The sequence below is a fragment of the Jaculus jaculus genome, chromosome 1 (assembly GCF_020740685.1).
Source record: "Jaculus jaculus isolate mJacJac1 chromosome 1, mJacJac1.mat.Y.cur, whole genome shotgun sequence".
NCBI classification, from domain to species: Eukaryota; Metazoa; Chordata; class Mammalia; order Rodentia; family Dipodidae; genus Jaculus; species Jaculus jaculus.
This window is the reverse complement of record NC_059102.1, coordinates 167835275-167852076: the sequence shown is the minus strand read 5'-3', so window position 1 is coordinate 167852076 and position 16802 is coordinate 167835275. Positions and strand designations below refer to the sequence as shown.

General features: G+C 52.8%; 1 protein-coding gene across 1 annotated transcript in view; it reads left to right on the top strand.

Moving 5' to 3' along the window:
* The window catches only part of Cd6 (CD6 molecule), a 33154-nt gene extending 24567 nt beyond the window's left edge, over positions 1 to 8587 (top strand). Inside the window, exons 6-13 of the mRNA XM_045138800.1 lie at positions 683 to 739; positions 1375 to 1515; positions 1843 to 1941; positions 3621 to 3743; positions 5376 to 5447; positions 5591 to 5827; positions 6420 to 6521; positions 7897 to 8587. Of these exons, the coding sequence (XP_044994735.1) occupies positions 683 to 739; positions 1375 to 1515; positions 1843 to 1941; positions 3621 to 3743; positions 5376 to 5447; positions 5591 to 5827; positions 6420 to 6521; positions 7897 to 7961 (896 nt within the window). The 3' untranslated portion in view covers positions 7962 to 8587. The remainder of the gene's footprint in view (positions 1 to 682; positions 740 to 1374; positions 1516 to 1842; positions 1942 to 3620; positions 3744 to 5375; positions 5448 to 5590; positions 5828 to 6419; positions 6522 to 7896) is intronic.
* The last annotated feature ends 8215 nt before the right edge of the window (positions 8588 to 16802 follow it).

Here is a 16802-nt window from a genome sequence, read left to right as displayed (position 1 = left end):
TCTCTTTTCCTCTTTCTCTCTCGAGTAAATAAAATAAAATAAATTTTAAAAAAAGAAAAATACTGCCCAAATAAACTCTCCACATGTCATCAAATATAATGAGGCCATGATTCTGATTTCAGAACATCACAGTGTGAAAGTGGGGTTCCCTGCAGGAACACAGTATTGGCATTCCCATGGGCTCAGACACCTGGTTACAAGTTCTGGTTCTGCCATTTAACAGCCAGGGCCTTGGGATTGTCCCTTAAGCTCTGTGGCTTCCGAATAGGGGGTGTTCCACCAATAGCTAGGGACTCAGCTGCCATGGCTAAGGGGCTGATAAGCTCTGTGCCTTTGGAAGCAGACATGTCAGAGGGGGTGTGGATTATTCTAGTGAGCATGACACCAGCTGTCCATCTCCTGAGCCCCCAAAGAACAAGTGGAAGTCTGAACAGAAGCGGGCCATGCGGTCTGCATGGGAAGGAGGAGTAATTCTACACGTCCCTATTCTACCTACGCACCTTCCTGGCAGCCCAGAGCACCTCCTCGTTCCTGCAGCGGTGGGGGTGGTTGCCATGCGTCTATGATGGGAGTACTCCTCAGTTCCAGGACATGCGTGTGTCTTGTTCAGTGTCTAGAACAGGGCCTGGCACAGTAGATGCTCAGTATATGTGCTCAGTAAGTGGGCGGTGCTTTCTGACAGGCTCCCGGAGGCTGCACAATCTGTCTCTCCTTGAAGTCCCTGGGAGGGTCACTGTAGGTGAGTATGCGTTCTCTGGAGGCAAATGTACCTCCATGTGTATATGTGTGTCTGTGTCTGTGTGTGTACATGCATGCACACAAGAATGAAGACAACCTGATGGTTTGTTCCCCTGTGCCTAGCCCCAGCTAGCCAGTTAGTGGCCTTGTGCCTTGGTGTGGGGGGCTTCCTTCCAGGTCAGACCACAGCTCATAGGAGTGCCTTCCCCTCTCCCTGGGAGGTAGAAGGATCTGAGCTGCTCTGGTACCACTCAAAGGTGGTATCCAGGCCTGGTCTAGTGGTTCCTGTACACTGAGGGCACTGACCGATGTATTTAAGGTTTTAGGCACAGGGCCTGGTACCCTCAGTTTTCCCAGTCCTTTCCAACTCCCGAGCCAACTGGGAGCAACCTGTACAAGGGAACAATCTGAGGTTCAGAGGCTGAAGCGGCAGCAGCTGTACCAGCTGAACTCAGACCGCCAGCTCCAATTCAAGACCCATGGCAGTCCTGTGGGGGCTCGGCCAGCATTCAAGCCACTTCCAGACTCACATCTCAGCTGTGCCTCTGGGCCATGCTGGGTGGAAAGGCAAGAAGAAAGTGGAGAACGCCCATGGCAATTCCTCCCCACCCGCCTAACTTGGACTTGCTGTTCCAGGCTCTTCTGTGACAGTGACGTTGAAGGACAAGGAGCTTCCAGAACTGACACTTCTCATTCCCTCCATTGTTCTTGGAATTCTCCTCCTTGCCTCTCTTGTCTTCATAGCTATCCTCCTCTTGAGAGTTAAAGGAAGATACGGTAGGTGGGACATACTGGGAGCCACTGGGCAGGAAGCAGCTGGGCTGAGGAATGGCCATCCCTGGTGGTGTGAGGCATGGTGGAGTCGAAGTTGGAGTGATCCAGCCAAGACCACCCAGCCCCGCTGGGGGAGCTCCTCCACGATGCTGGGAAGGAACCTCCCAGCATGCCTGGCGGAAGTGGAGCCACCAGCATGGGCTTCCTGGGAGGAGCACTATGTGTATCGGGGAGGGGATGAGGAAGGAAATGTGTCTTTTAGCCTGGAACCCCGTAGGCTAGAAGAGAGCTAAAACATGACATAGAAACTCTCTGCCCCTCTTTCCTCAGCCCTCTTTGATAGAGGGGCCCAGCAGCAGCTCCCCACTGCCATCCCAGCTGGGATCAATAGCTACCATGCCGTTCCCATCACCATGCCCAAAGAAGAAGGTAGGATGGCACTCATTAGGGAGGGTGTGGGGAGGCTAGGAAAAGCAGTCTCTGGAGGTATACCACTGAGTTAAAAGTGGCACCCCGCTGGAAGGGAGACCCGGGCCAGCTCACACACAGGCTGTGTGATCTTGACAGGTCATGCCCTCTCTGGCTTGGTGGGTAAGGGACCTTCCAATTTAATCCTCCTGGGACTCTAGGCTTTGATACAAGCCAAGGAGTGTTGGGAGTTGGTTCTCAGACAAAAGCTTGGCTCTGCTCATAGGCTAGATTTGTGATGTGTCACCTCTCGAGATGGGGTCCAGTCAGCTGCCCTACCAAGCCCTGTCAGGGTGCTCCTGGAACACAAGGCCGAGGAGATGACTCAGTGGGTGGAGGGCTTGCCATGCAAGCAGAGGCTGAGTTTGAACCCCAGCTCTCACGTAAAGGCCAGGCGTGGTGGTGTGCACTGGGGATGCTGAGACAGGGGACCCGGGGGCTTGCTGGCCAGCCAGTCTAGCCAAATCAGGAACCTCTAGGTTCAGTGAGAGACCTTGCCTCAAAAAATAAGGTGGAGAGTCACCGAGGAAGACACTTGACCTTGAGCTCTGGCCTCCACCTGCATCCGCTCACACACACATTCACCTACATGCAAAAATTAAAAGTTTATTTTGGAACATAATTTTGTTTCCTAATTTCTAAGCTTTAAAAATTGGAAGCTAGGGAAATGGTTCAGCAATTCTACAAGCCTGCCAACCTGAGTTTCATCCTTAACACCCACAGAAAGCCAGGCATAAAGTGACCACATGTGTCTATAACCATAAAGCCAGACATAAGGAGACCACATGCATTTATAAATCCAGACATAAGGTGACTGCATATTTTTATAACCCCAACATGCCTATAGCAGTGGCATTCAGAGTTGAGAATCCTAAAGCTTGAGATACAACAATAAGCAAGACACTGCCTCAAGGTAGAGGGGACCAACACCCCACAGTTGTCCTCTGACCTCCACACGTGTGCCATGACACATGTGTGCCCACACATACACATGCCACATACACAACTGGATATGTCACCTGTTCTTTAGGACACATGATTTGAGTCTCATGCAGGTTCCATTAAGGACATTGAGTTTAATAGCATTGCTTTATGAATATATCCACTCCCCTTTAATGAGAAGAGTTTAATGGCATGAGAACCAACCTGAAACCCAGCCAGTAGCATCATTGGCCTTGTACCCAGTGGCCACATATGTGAGAAGGGACACACAGCCACTCTGTTCACTGAATAGCATAGATTGGAGCTTTGCTACTTCTCTAGGCAATGTGAGTCCCTCTCTGTGCCTGGTTCCTTAGCTGAAAATGGGGTTAATGAATATATTCACTTCACAGAGGCCTCACGAAGGCTAAATGAGATAATATATGCAAGCATTAGAATAGTGCCTGGTATGGAGTAGGTAGTATGTGAAGTGTTTGCTTAATAAATTAGTGTGGTTTAGTTCCCTGCCTTTTGAAATGGGAGGGGGGACTTTGGAAAAGCCAGGTCTAATGGTCCTGTGCAAGATGGGTCACCTGCCACTTTCCCTGCTACTCTGGCCCCTATCCTGTCCCTGCCACTTGTACCCTGGGGCCCTCTTCCCATGCCTTCTGCCCACTGTGCCACTATGGCCCACCCCGGCCCCTCTGTTCTCTCCCCAGTTCTTACCCTGCCCATCCAGGCCTGGCCCCCAGCCCCCAAGGACTCAGACTCCAGCTCCGACTCAGACTATGAGCATTATGACTTCAGCTCACAGCCTCCTGTGGCCCTGACCACCTTCTACAGTGAGTGCCAGGCCAACTCCCTGGGGTTCACTGAGACCTTCACTGAGGCACAGGCTGATGCCCACAGTGCTTGTGCAGAACCCTCTGTTGCCCCCTGGACTGGCTGTGAATGGTCCTGCATTAAAGTTGTGAACAGTCCCACATTGAAGTTTTCTAGGTGCCCTACAATTCCGAAGACACGCCTATCTGCATCCCTGTCTCTCCTCTGTCTTCGGCTGGGTGGAGTCTCCACACCATCGGTAGACTCTGCACGTTCACCTGAAAATGGGTGTGACGAAGCCGTGACAGACGCAGGTCCTCCCTGGCCATCCCGGCCCCGTCCCTTGCCATGCCAGCTCTCACCTCTTATCTGGTTTATCCAGCTCTCCTTCTGCCTTCTGGGAGCAGGATGATGAAAAATGGCCTCTATGGCAGGCCTCAGGCAATGCTGGCAGGTTAGATTAGAACAGAGGCTGTCACTCTCGCTGTGGAGTCACTGGGGAGTTTGTCAGAAATCCCTGAGCCCCTCCCACACTTGCTGCCTAAGTTAAATGCAAAAGTCTGGCTGTGTGACAGAGACCCAGTGAGGGGTCCTGAGAAGTCGCAGCAGCCTGGGCTCTTACTTTTGTGCGGCCATGCAGGCCTCTGTCCACGTGGTGCAGAACCAGCTGCTGTCATGTCCACAGGGGAAGGGCGGGAGGGCTGAGGTGCCTGCACCCTTCGTGCACCCTTCATGCACCCCCTTCACACACAGCACAAGCAGTGTGCTGCCAGACTGCGAGAGGGCCAGGACCTCAAGTCCCACCAGGCAGCCGAGGGTCACACAGAAGAGAGGGTGGATGCTGGGGAGCCACCAGCTATCTCCACGGAGCCTGTGGCTCAGGGCCTCCAGGGGTAGGACGTGCCTCTGCTGGTCTTTGGATGGGCATCTGGGAGCCACAGCATGAAGTGCGCATACGGATCTGAGCCCAGGCCTGTAAGCTGCAATACCGAGTCCCACACTCTCTGACACTAGAACTAGAAGTCATGGTCAGGCTCCAAAGAGGTGATTCCTGACCCTGGAGATCCACAGTCTTTTTAAAAAGCAAGATTTTATTTATTGGTTTATTTGCAAGAGAAAGAGGCATTTATTTATTTTCAAGGAGAAAGAGAGAGAGGGAGAGAAAGAGAGAGAGAATATGAATGGGCACGCCAGGTCCTCTAGCCACTGTAAACAAACTCCAGACGCATGTGCCACTTTGTGCGGCTGGTTTTACACATCCATATTCTTAAGATTAAGAATATCCTTTTCTCTGATGTTGAGACTTGAAGTTGCCTAGAACACAGTGGTTCGTGACTGTATGGTTTTCACTGTGGGAAGCTCCTCAGAGGACAAACCTCAGCACACTGCCGGAGCTGCCAGAGGGAAAGCCCAGAGCCGATGATGTCCTTAAGCAGCAGGAGGGGCAGCTGGGGCGGTGAGCGGGGTGGGCACAGGACACTGGGTTTCTGGCCAGAAGCCTTCTGTCTTTAGGCTGGCTCAGGGTCTGCACTGGATTACGGTTAGGTCTGCCTGGATGAAGACTAGAGCCCTCTCTCCTTTGGGGTGCGGTCCCTCCTCCCGGCGCCTGGGATAGGAGGCAGCTCCTGTATCCTTCCACCTGCCTCTTGCAGATTCCCATCGGCACCGGGTCACAGAGGAGGAGATACAGCAGGGCAGGTTTCAGATGCCACCCTTGGAGGAAGGTGAGTCTGGCTGGGGGGCTCTGCCTCAGGGGCTCAGCTTCTCTTGGGATTTACCAGCAGCAACTTCCTTCAACAAAGGATTTCTGTTGGAGTCCTCTTGTTACCTTGCTTCTTCCCTCATCACCTTCCCTTCCTTGGCACAGGACTTGAAGAATTGCATATTTCTTATGTCCCGGCTGCCGACCCCAGGCCCTGCATTGCAGATGCCCCCCCTCTGGGCCCTCAGTGTCAGGCGCGGAGCAGCAGTGGGTCCAGCACGTCCTCAGCGGAGGACTACTGTAACAGTCCCAACAGCAAGCCGCCCTCATGGAACCCCCAGATGTCTTCTTCACAGAGGAATGCCAATTTGGAGTTGGCTGGCTACCAGGCAACCTTTTCAGGTAGCTTTGTCCTCCAGCCCTGCTCCCAATCCTGTAGTCAGCATACCTGGAGAGAGCCCAGAGCTGGGATTCTAGCCTCAGTTCTGAAGCTGCTTACTGGCTCTGGGGATCTGGATGGGTCTCCTGTAGCAGTCAGGTTCTTGTTCTGTGATAGAGCCGCTTATGGAAGGAACGGGTTCTTTCCGGCTTACAGTTTTGAGAAGTTCCATCATAGCAGAGAAAGCACAGTAGAAACAGAAAGTTGAGCATCACGTCTCCACATTGGCAGGAAGGAGATCCAGAATGTGAGCGGAGGGTAGCAGCAGGCCTGGGGCTGGGCTACAACATCCCAAGGCGACACCCCTCCTCCAGCAAGGCCCTTTCTCCAGCCAGGTTCTTCCTCCAGTTAGGGATTATGAGTCTTAATCACAAACACATGAGGCTATCTATGGGCAACATGTGACATTCAACCCACATTTCCCCTCCCTAGACCTTCATTTCCTCATTATCAGGGTAGGGACTTAGCTTCCTGAATCCTGGGGGCTGTTGGTTCTGGCAGTTCATGCACAGGCTGTCTTTTGACAGAGGGTGACTGGCTCGGGGTCTCCAACAGGGACCTCAGCTGATGACAGTTCCAGCACCTCGTCTGGGGAGTGGTACCAGAACTTACAGCCACCTCCCCAACTCTCTACAGCGGGCCACTCTGAGTGTCCAGGTACCAGGGACAGGGGAGTGGGCTGTGGGAGGGAGACAGAAGAAGTGGATGGGATTGAGAAGTATTCAGAGTCTCTTGTAAGAAGTGAGCTCCAGGCTGGAGAGATGGTATAGCGGTTAAGTGCTTGCCTGTGAAGCCTATGGACCCCGGTTTGAGGCTCGGTTCCCCAGGTCCCATGCTAGCCAGATGCACAAGGGGGTGCACGCATCTGGAGTTCGTTTGCAGTGGCTGGAAGCCCTGGCACGCCGATTCTCTCTCTCACTCTCTATCTGCCTCTTTCTCTCTCTGTCACTCTCAAATAATCAAATAAATAAATAAATAAAATATTTTTAAAATTTTTTTTAAATTAAAAAAAAAAAGAAGTGAGCTCCGTGTTAGTGGAGGCATTCTGGCAGAATCAGCCAGTTGAGGGGCTAGAGAGATAGCTCAATCAGTAAAGTGCTTGCCTTGGAAGCATGAGGAACTGAATTCAAATCCCCAGAACCCACATAAAAATGCCAGGCATAAAAAGCCAGGTGTGGTGGCGCATGCCTTTAATCCCACCACTTGGGAGGCAGAGGTAGGAGGATGAGTTTGAGGCCACCCTGAGACTCCATACTGAATTCCAGGTCAGCCTGGGCTAGAGTGAGACCCTACCTCGAAAAACAAAACAAAAATGCCAGGCACGGTGGTACACATTTGTAGTCCCAGTGCTGGGGCGGCAAAGACAGGTGGATCCCTAAGGTGCCCTGGCTGGCTAGTCCAGCCTAATTGGTGGGCTTCAGACCGGTGAGAGACGCTGTCTCAATACAGGTGTCCACAGGGCTCCACATGCATAGGCACACGTGTTACATGTGTACCCCCACACATGCACATCCACATTTTAATTTTTTTCTTTTTTAGAGAAAGAGAAAGAATTAATGTGCCTGGGCCTCAGCCACTAAAATTGAACTCCAGATGCTTGCACCACCCAGTGGGCATGTGCAACCTTGTACTTGCCTCACCTTCGTGCATCTGGCTTACATGGGATCTGGAGAGTCAAACATGGGTCCTTAGGCTTTGCAGACAAGCACCTCAACTGCTGAGCCATCTCTCCAGTCCCACATCCACATATGGTTTTTAAAAGCAGCAGCTATTTGGCCACGTGGGTGGGAGAGCAGCCGTAGAGGGCTTCCCAGCGATCACCCAGCCACCATACGCCACCTGCGGGGGGGCCTCAGCCCCGAGCTGCACCTGGAGGCTCTGACTTGGAGATGGCATTGAACAGAAGGATGAGATGGTTTCAGACAGCGTCACGGGGCAGTTGCTGTGGACCCAGGGCTGCTCCCTCTTTACTGCTGGGTGGCAGGGACAGTGACTGAGCCTCCTGCTGATCTGAGCCTCCTGATCCCCACAGAGCCCCCTGACTTGCAGCCGGAGTCCACCAGTGAGGAGGACTATGATGACATCGGAGCAGCCTAGTCTCGGATCTGTGAAAGCTCCCAGGCGGCCCCTCCCTATGCCCTCTGCTCTAAACACCCCCCTTTCCCTCATGGGGCTGAGGCTTCTAACAGGTAGAAGGGAGAGTCACCTCCAGCCTCCATACTTCCCTCCACCCCCCTGATGAAGCCCTGAAAAGTGGGGCCAGACAGTGCGAGCACGACCACCTGGCACCACTCCAGGTGGCCCCAAGGCCTCTTTCTCCCTGGGGGTGTCAGGTGCTTTGATCCTGAGTCTCAGGCAGCACAGGAGCCAGAGCTGCTGAGAGGCTGAACAACCCACCAAAGTAGGGAGGGGGGCCTTGGGCAAAGGACTGACCGGTGGCAGCTGTCACTTGGGAAGGTGGTGCTATCCCAGTGCCACCGACCTTGCTTTCACTCAGGGTGTGTGTGCTCCTGGCGGAGGATCTCCGCTGACAGTGAGCAGGTGACCGCACACCCCAACCAAGAGCAGGGCCAAGGTCAACCCTGCCACCAGAGACCCTCCGAACCTACCACTGACATGGCCCCTGTCCTCTGCCACTCTCCTTGACAACCGAGCCTCCAGAGTTAGAGGGCACAGTCTCAGAGTGCAGTTGTCTGTTCAGGAGGGCCAGAGGCCACATCAGAGTCCCCACACAGTGGATGGACAGGGACACTGGAGATGAATGTGGTGTTGTGACCAAAACCATAAACAAGTCCTCAGGCCACTTCAGAGAGGTGGAGGGCTCCAGCCAGACTGCAATGGCCTGCCCTGAGTATTCTGAGATTAAACTATTTCTGAATGGAACCAAGGCATAGAGTGACTAGTCCTTGAACTCACTGCGTGTGTGTGTGTGTGTGTGTGTGTGTGTGTGTGTAATGTTCATGTAAGTGTTTCATGGGTGTATACACCTTTAGCAACAGAGGAGAAGTTGAGCTCAAGCCCTTTCCTGGGGAAGTATCCTGAGGACTCCAGCAAGCATGAGGAAGGGAGGCTGGGGAGATAGCTTATGGATAAAGCCTTGCTGTGCAAGCGTGATGACCTGAGTTCAGAGCCCCAGCACCCACGTAACTGGTGGATGTGACTGGCAGTGCCTGCAATCCCAGAACTGGGCACGAGGATCTTGGGGCTTGTTGGCCAGCTAGCCTAGTTAAATGGATGCACTCTGGGCTCAGTAAGAAATCTTATCTCAAAGAATAAAGCGAAAACAATTGAGGAGGACCCCTAACATTCCCCTTTGGCCTCCAAATGCATGTGCACATAAGTACACACACACAAGGACACAGTGCACCTGAACAGCTGGAATTCGGGACCACTCACACTCAGTTCTCCTGGGTCCTGGAACACACTCTTTAGGCTTGTCCTCCAAACAACAAGGTTGCTGAGAATCAGTCCTGTGGTTGGTTAGGGATACAGTGAGCCCTTCGTCCCCACAATGTCATTTGAGCTGCCTTGGAAAGGGAGTCCAAAGGCTGCAGTGCAGGGGATAGGGTGTGGGGAGGGGAAGCACCAACCGAGACAGAGGTCCTAAAAGAAGTTCCCTGACACAGCCCTTCTGTGCATGGGCAGAGTGGGGGCAGCTTTGATCCATTTAGGCACAATGACCAGTGCAGAATGGAAGCCTGGCTCTGCCCACTGCTGGGGATGGAGTGTGGGCAGAAGTGTCAGGAAGACTCGGGGCTGCAGTGCAAAGGGGGCTGAGCTGCAGATGCTGACACCATTCAGTCTGTGGACCCCGCCCACTAGGCACACCCCACTCCCCACCCTCCCCCCACCCCGCCCCGGAACTTCGTGCAGCTCTGTGGATGGGGGCGGACTTGTCAGGGATTGAGCTGTCCCTTCCCAGTCCGCAGGCCGTTTTAGCCGGCTGCTGCTGCCAACGCCGAGCTGCACTTGCAGGGTGGGGGCTGGGGAACAGTTTCAAGACCCTCCCAAAGCTGGGGTGATGGGGGCCGGGCCTGCTTTCAGCTCCCATCCCTGCCGTGTTGCGCATCAGGCACTGCCCAGGGCAACTGTCCCAGGATGTGGTCGCCTGTGATATGACACTTCCTGGACTCAGGATTCCTAGGGGAGGAGCGGGGGGCGAGGCACCTCCCAAGTAGAATTAGGGAGGGTTTTTAAAAATTTTTTTTTAAGACTGATTGATTGATGAGAGAAACGGGAAAGTGGGAGAAGGAGAATGGTCTCATCAGGGCCAAACCAATCGCAGACGCAGGTGCCACCTTGTGCAGCTGGCTTTATGTGAGTACTGGGGAATTGAACCTGGGTCCCTAGGCTTTACAGACAACCACGTGAACTGCTGAGCCATCTCTCCAGCCAGAGAAAGGGTTTTTTATTTTATTTTTATCCAACAGTAGGTGGGTTGCTGAGTGTATGCAACACTTGCTGGCTGGGGGCTGGGGAGAGCTAGGAGGTCAACGGTATGTATTGCCCAGCTATAGATTAGTAATGGGGAGGGTTCGTCCTCAGGCATGGAGAGGAGAGAAGGTTCCTGAGACAGACTGTACTCAGTACTCAGAGGACACCAGAGCTCTTCTTCATCCTTCGCCAGAGCCCCAGCCCTGAACGTAGCCCTTCCTTCATGGCCCCCATCCTTGCAGCCCAGGACAAGTGGGGGTCATTGACAGCCTCTCCAGTCTGTTCCTGGGCCTGCTGAGGACTGGGCAGGGAGACTGGTGCCCAGAAGGCCAGCACCGGGCCTGGCAGAGGTGATGGGCCCCTGCAGGAAGAGTGATGCCAATCGCCCCGCACCCAGCTCTTCCTAAACCGACTACTGAGAGCCGGGCAGGGCCCGGGCCTGCGAGGCCAGATGACTGTGGCCAGCTCCCAAGGAGGTCTTAGAATAAGCCTGGGGTCTGGAATGGAAGCCCAGGGTTGGGAATGAGCAGACAGCTGAATAGGAAGGGGGCACTATCGAGGAGCCGTGCCCTCAGGAGTGGGCAGTGCGCTGCCAAGCTATACAAACAAGGAGCTGCCCGAGGATGAAGGTGGGACCCCCCCCATTCAGCAGAGTCCCAGGATAACCTGAGGAAGACCTGGCAGGGAAGCCATGCAGGAAAAGTAGCGTCAGCAATGGAGTTGGGGAATGTGAGGTCATGGTCAGCGACCCTGCACCGTAACAGACGTGAGTCCTTAGGAGACAAAGTAGCCAGAGCCCCCTGCAGTCCCTAGTGACCCCTAATACAGCAGAGGAAGGAGAGCTGTCAGTCAGCCTGGCAGGATGCAGCCCAGATAAGAATGATTTATGAAACTGTAACCTTCTCTTAGCCCCTGACAGTAGTAACCAGAGTCACATCCACCCTGTACTAAGGCTTATCTCTAGTTAGAGAGCCCCCCTCCACATTACAAGGTGACAGAGGCAAGTCCTGACAGCTTGTGCCACAGACTAGCTGAGACTCTCCCACAGCAGAGCGGCCAGTGTTGATAAAAGAATTCCCCTTCAGCGCATCCATTCCAACCCAGTGGGAACCTTTATCAGGGAAGGACCCACCGTCCAAGTCCACAGGAAGGCATGGAAATGTCAGCAAGAAAGGGGGTGAGGACAGGTCTGACACTGCTTTGTGAGCACCAAGTCTCCGAGAGGTCACACAGCTAAAACGTGACAGCCCTGCCATCGGCACAGAGGGGTCTGAGCGTGAGCTGTGACCCTTCCTTTCAGAGGGCCATGGTTCTGGTCCCCATGTCACCAGAGTCACACTACCAAGCCTGGCCAGAGTCCCTGCTTAGCTCTGAGTACTGGGGGCATTAATGAGAGTGGCATACAGCTCTGTGCCCACAGCACAGGGATGCTAGGCGGCGGACACATGCTTTTCAGGCTCTGTGCTAGGCCCTGGGATCACAAAGAGGAATGCAACCTAGTCCTTGCCCAGGAAGAACTCACAGTCTGGGTTGTCACTGGTGATGCGGGGGACGAGTGGCATTTACAATGTGCGGGCTGATACAACTTCATATTGTCCTTAGAAGGGCACTCTGAGAAGATACTATCTACTACAGTTACAAATAAAGAAATTGAGACCCAGAGAGCTTAACTAGCCAGAAGCCACACAGCTTGGTTTGCTGCTGGAGGTCTGTGAGCAGGTATGTCCAGGTGGGAAGTATCACTGCACAGCATCTTGGAGGCCTGTATCACTTGCTCAGGGTCACTGTCCTTGAGGTCTGGGGCTGGGTGTGGGGGAGTGATGGACAATTCCTAAGGCAAGGGAATGATCTGATAGAAGGAAGGCTCTAGAAAGGTCTGTGCTCTGGAGTGGTGGTCGTGTAAAGGGCCTGTGGGGAGGTGACCACAGAGTATGGGTGGCCAGGACTGGGTGATGGAGACAGGGCAGGTGAGAGAAGGATTCAGGTTTCAGACAGTGATCATCAATATGGGAGATGCTTTTGCAACCCAGCAGCTTCCAGCCACAAGGGGGTAATGCCAGTGACGATAAGAATGGCAGTTTCAAGGCTGGAGAGATGGCTTAGCTGTTCAGTGCTTGCCTGTGAAGCCTAAGGACCCCAGTTCAAGGCTCGATTCCCCAGGACCCACGTTAGCCAGATGCACAAGGGGACGCACGCGTTTGGAGTTCGTTTGCAGCGCCTGGAGGCCCTACAGCAACCATTCTCTCTCTATCTGCCTCTTTCTCTCTCTGTCTGTCACTCTCAAATAAATAAAAATTTAAAAAAATAATGGCAGTTTCAGTCCTGAGGGCTATTTTTTTTTAAATTTTTATTTATTTGAAAGTGACAGAGAGAGAAAGAGGCAGATAGATAGAGAGAATGGGTGCGCCAGGGCTTCCAGCCTCTGCAAATGAACTCCAGACGCGTGCGCCCCCTTGTGCATCTGGCTAACGTGGGACCTGGGGAACCGAGCCTCGAACCGGGGTCCTTAGGCTTCACAGGCAAGCGCTTAACTGCTAAGCCATCTCTCCAGCCTGAGGGCTATTTTTTTTTAACCAGGTGTTCTGAGTGGGAATGACGTGGTACCCAGAGCAGCCCCGAGGCCTTGGCATCAGCCCCACCTGAGGAAACTGAGGCTAGAAATGAGTCTCTCTCTCAGGTTGCCGGCTTGTTACAGTGGCACTACTGGCCCCTGGTTGCCACTCAGTGTGGCCTCCCGAGGGTCGCAAGGTCCATGCTAAAGGCTTATTTCCAATGCCCCCTGTTCTGAGTGCCCACCTGAAGCCATGTGTCTTCCTGCAGGCCTCCGGGGATGGGGGACGTGCTAAGAAGAAGCTCGGCAAGGTTATCTTGCCAGGACCATGCAGACATGTCACCACGGTACTCCCAGGGAGACAAGGCTTGGGTGCCACGTCCCTGCAGGCTAATCTCCAGCCTCCTCCTCTGGAAACCGCACCTGCCAGGTGTACCAGCAAGCTCTGCTCTCCCCCTGCCTTCCCCTCTGCAGTTTCTACTTCCACCTCCTACCTCATGAAGACCCTGGAGAATGAAATACTAGAATAATTAAAGCACAGGAAACCACCTCCAATCTTTTCTGTTTGGCCAAGACAGTCCTCAAGGTGGGCAGAGGTGGCTAGACCCTAGACATTCTATGTGGACCCCTCTTGACCACGGCCTCAGGCCTCCATGTTGGCTAGGCAAGGATGGAATGGAGTGTACTCCGCAAGGAGGAGCAGGGGAGCCCCCACAGGAAGGGACAAGTTCAAAGTTGCCTCAGTGGAAAGTTCATCCCCAACCACATCCTTCAGCTGTTTACCAGAGTGGTGGGGGACTGGCATCCTGACATGAAAAGAGGCTCACCCACCACCATCATGGAGGAAGGACTGAAATAGCAGCTAAGGAGCCGGGGGAGGGGAATGTGGGTAAGACCGAGGGGAAGAATGGAAGCCCGGAGGCAAGGTGCATCCCAGAGGCCCACGGGATCCTGCTTCCCCTGTCTTCTAGCCAGAGCAGAGAAGCTCGGGGGAGGCCTGGAGTGAAGTCACGGTCAGCCAACCAGGAACTATGAGGACAGATTCACAGTTAGTGATGCTACTGACCACTGGGTAGAAAGAGGGTGAGGAAAGAGTATGGTTGGAGGGACCGGATGGACTGGTGTTACCCACCAGAAAAGCCAAGCCTATCCTAGCTGAAAATGAATGGGTGTCCCATGTCTCAGGCATGCCCCACACCCTAGCCACCTTCCAAGTCTCAGGAGGCAAGGGCCGTGGCCTCACTTTCCCACCCAGAGCCATCTGCTTGCAGGCATGCCCCTGCCACCCCAGAGAGTGACACCTACAGGCTCCTCGACACTGACACACAGCAGGGACAAGAGGAGAGTGGCCTTTGTGCATAACACTGAACTCCATGTAAGCGCTCCCTCCAAACACACACCTAGCATGCAGCATGAGGGGCTCCAGCTGAACCCCAGTGCAGCAGCCCAAAAGCCTGGAATAATATTCTCTCTGTCTCTCTCCTGCCCTCCATCTTGCTGCTGACCCTGGGCCTCAATCTCTTCTCTGCCTTCCACCCCTTACTGAGTTTCATCCCCACCTGGGCCCTCCATCGCTCCTCTGAGCCTCCATCCTTCCCTGAGTTCCATTCCTCCCCTGGGCCTCCATCCCTTCCCTGAGTTCCACTCCTCCCCTGGGCCTCCACCCTTTCCCTGGCCCCCATTTTTTCCTTTGACCTCACTCTGTCTCCCCATTTTGGTTTCCATATGCAGGAGACAGCTGTGTCTGAGCATGAAATATTAAAATAACTAGGAGACAGTAGGCCCCCTCCAATCTTTTCTTTCTGACCAAGACAACACAATGACACCCTTTGTCACATGGCCTCAATGAGCACCCTAGCTCTCCCAAGCCCATGGCCCCAGGGCCCTGACACCCCGCACTTTAAGTGCTCTGGGCTTCCCGCCCTTGCCCTCACGCCCCCACCTTCTAAAGAGTAGGTCGCACCTGATGCAAGTGGCAGGAGGGACTGAACACAAGTTATACACACAGGGGCCCCAATACAGAGCGCTGTCTCCTGCAGGACCCCTCAATCTCCTGAAAGAACAACTCATCCCTGAAGAGGGTCCTCCTTGGGCCTAGTTCCAGGCAAGGCCACAAACCCTGGGGACCATCAGTTCAGGGCCATAGTAGCCAGGTCACCCTACTTAAAGGGACCCACCAAGTATCTCTGGCTGTGGGGAGCCCTCAAGGATGGGAATGATAGCATTAACTCTGGGGCTCTTCCCATAAAGACCCCGAGACCTCCACCCTCTGCAGTTCTCAGAAACTCACCTGTCTTGGCTCAGCTTCCTGCCCCACAGCCAATTTCTTCAAGATCCCCAGTTGAGGTCTCCACGCACCTCGCCCCTACCCGGGAGCATACCCAGCCCCTTCAAGCACATAGGGGAGAGCCAGCCCCCTGCTCCCAGCCCCCAAGATGAGATCTCTGTATTTCGTCTGAGACAGTCTTTGTGTCATCACTTTATCCACAGTCCTTTACCCAGAGTCCCAGAACCCCAGCGTCTCACAGCCCAGCCCTCCCAGAGGGGAGAGGACCCAGAGCAGAGTGATGGTGATCCAAGGCAACATTTCTTAAACTGCTTTTCCTATACAGCTTCATGGGTCTCTCTGTGGACTGTTTGTTCTTTTTGCCTCATTAATAGATTACCTTTAAAATTTAAAGTTTAAATGGATTCATTCTTTTTAAATATCAATTTATTTTTTACAGGAGTCTTTGGACATTTTACAAAGCATATGGTATAATGTGTGTTTCTCAAAAATAGTGATTTCACAAATTACAGACTCAAGAACAGCTTTGCCTCCAATAGCCAGTGGTGGGACCACGGAATCTGGACAGGACAAAGATTTTCTTTGCTAGAAAGGAAGTGGCTGGACAGGTGGGAAACAGGAGTGAGGTCTGTAGGTCTTTTGACCTACAGGATGAAATTGGAGTGAAGTCTCTGATTCTGAAAAGCACTGGAATCTGTAAGCAAAAAAAAAAAAAAAAAAAAAAAAAAAAAAAAAAAATTGTGGTATTTCAAGGTAGGGTCTCACTCTAGCCCAGGTTGACCTGGAGTTCACTATGTAGTCTTAGGGTGGCCTCAAACTCACTGTGATCCTCCTACCTCTGCCTCCCGACTGCTGGAACTAAAGGCTTGCACCACCCTCCCTGGCTTGTAAGAAAGTATTCTTTAAAAAAAAGAGGGAAAAAAACACTTTTTAGGAAGTAGAATGTATAGTGAAAGATGTAGGGATAATAGGATAATATACTTTCAGTGCTATAGAAAAAATGTGTTTGTATATATGAGTTTGTGTGAGGTTTAAAATATTTTATTTATTTATTTATGTGTGTGTGAGAGAGAGAGGGAGGGAGAGAATGGGTATGCCAGAGCCTCCAGCCACTACAAACTCCAGATGCATGTGCCACCTCGTGCATGTGGCTTTATATGGGTACTGGGGAATTGAATCAAACCCCAGTTCTTAGGTTTTACGAGTAGACACCTTAACTGCTGAGCCATCCTGCAGCCCCTAAGTGTGTTTTTATGTATGTGAGCGTGTTTACATTTATATGTGTATGCAAATGTATGCATGTGGGTATATATGTGTACGTCTGAGTGCATGTGCATATGTGCGGGTATGTGTGCACCCGCATGTGTGTATGTAAGTGGTGAGCAGATGGGGGTGGGGGGAGGGAAGTATGTCAAACCATTCTTTGTGTTCTTCTTGAGTTGTATTTTTTGCACATATATCTGTGTGCTGTGCATATGTGTGTATTTGTGTGTGTGTGAATGTATGTGTGCACATGTGTGTGTATGTTAAGGCAGAAGTTGAGGGTCTTCCTTGATTGCTTTCCACCTTATTCTTTGAGACAGGGTCTCTATTTGAACCTAAAGCTTTCTGGGTTGGCTAGTCTAGCTAGCTAATGGCCCAAGGGGTCCTCCTGCCTCTAGCTGTC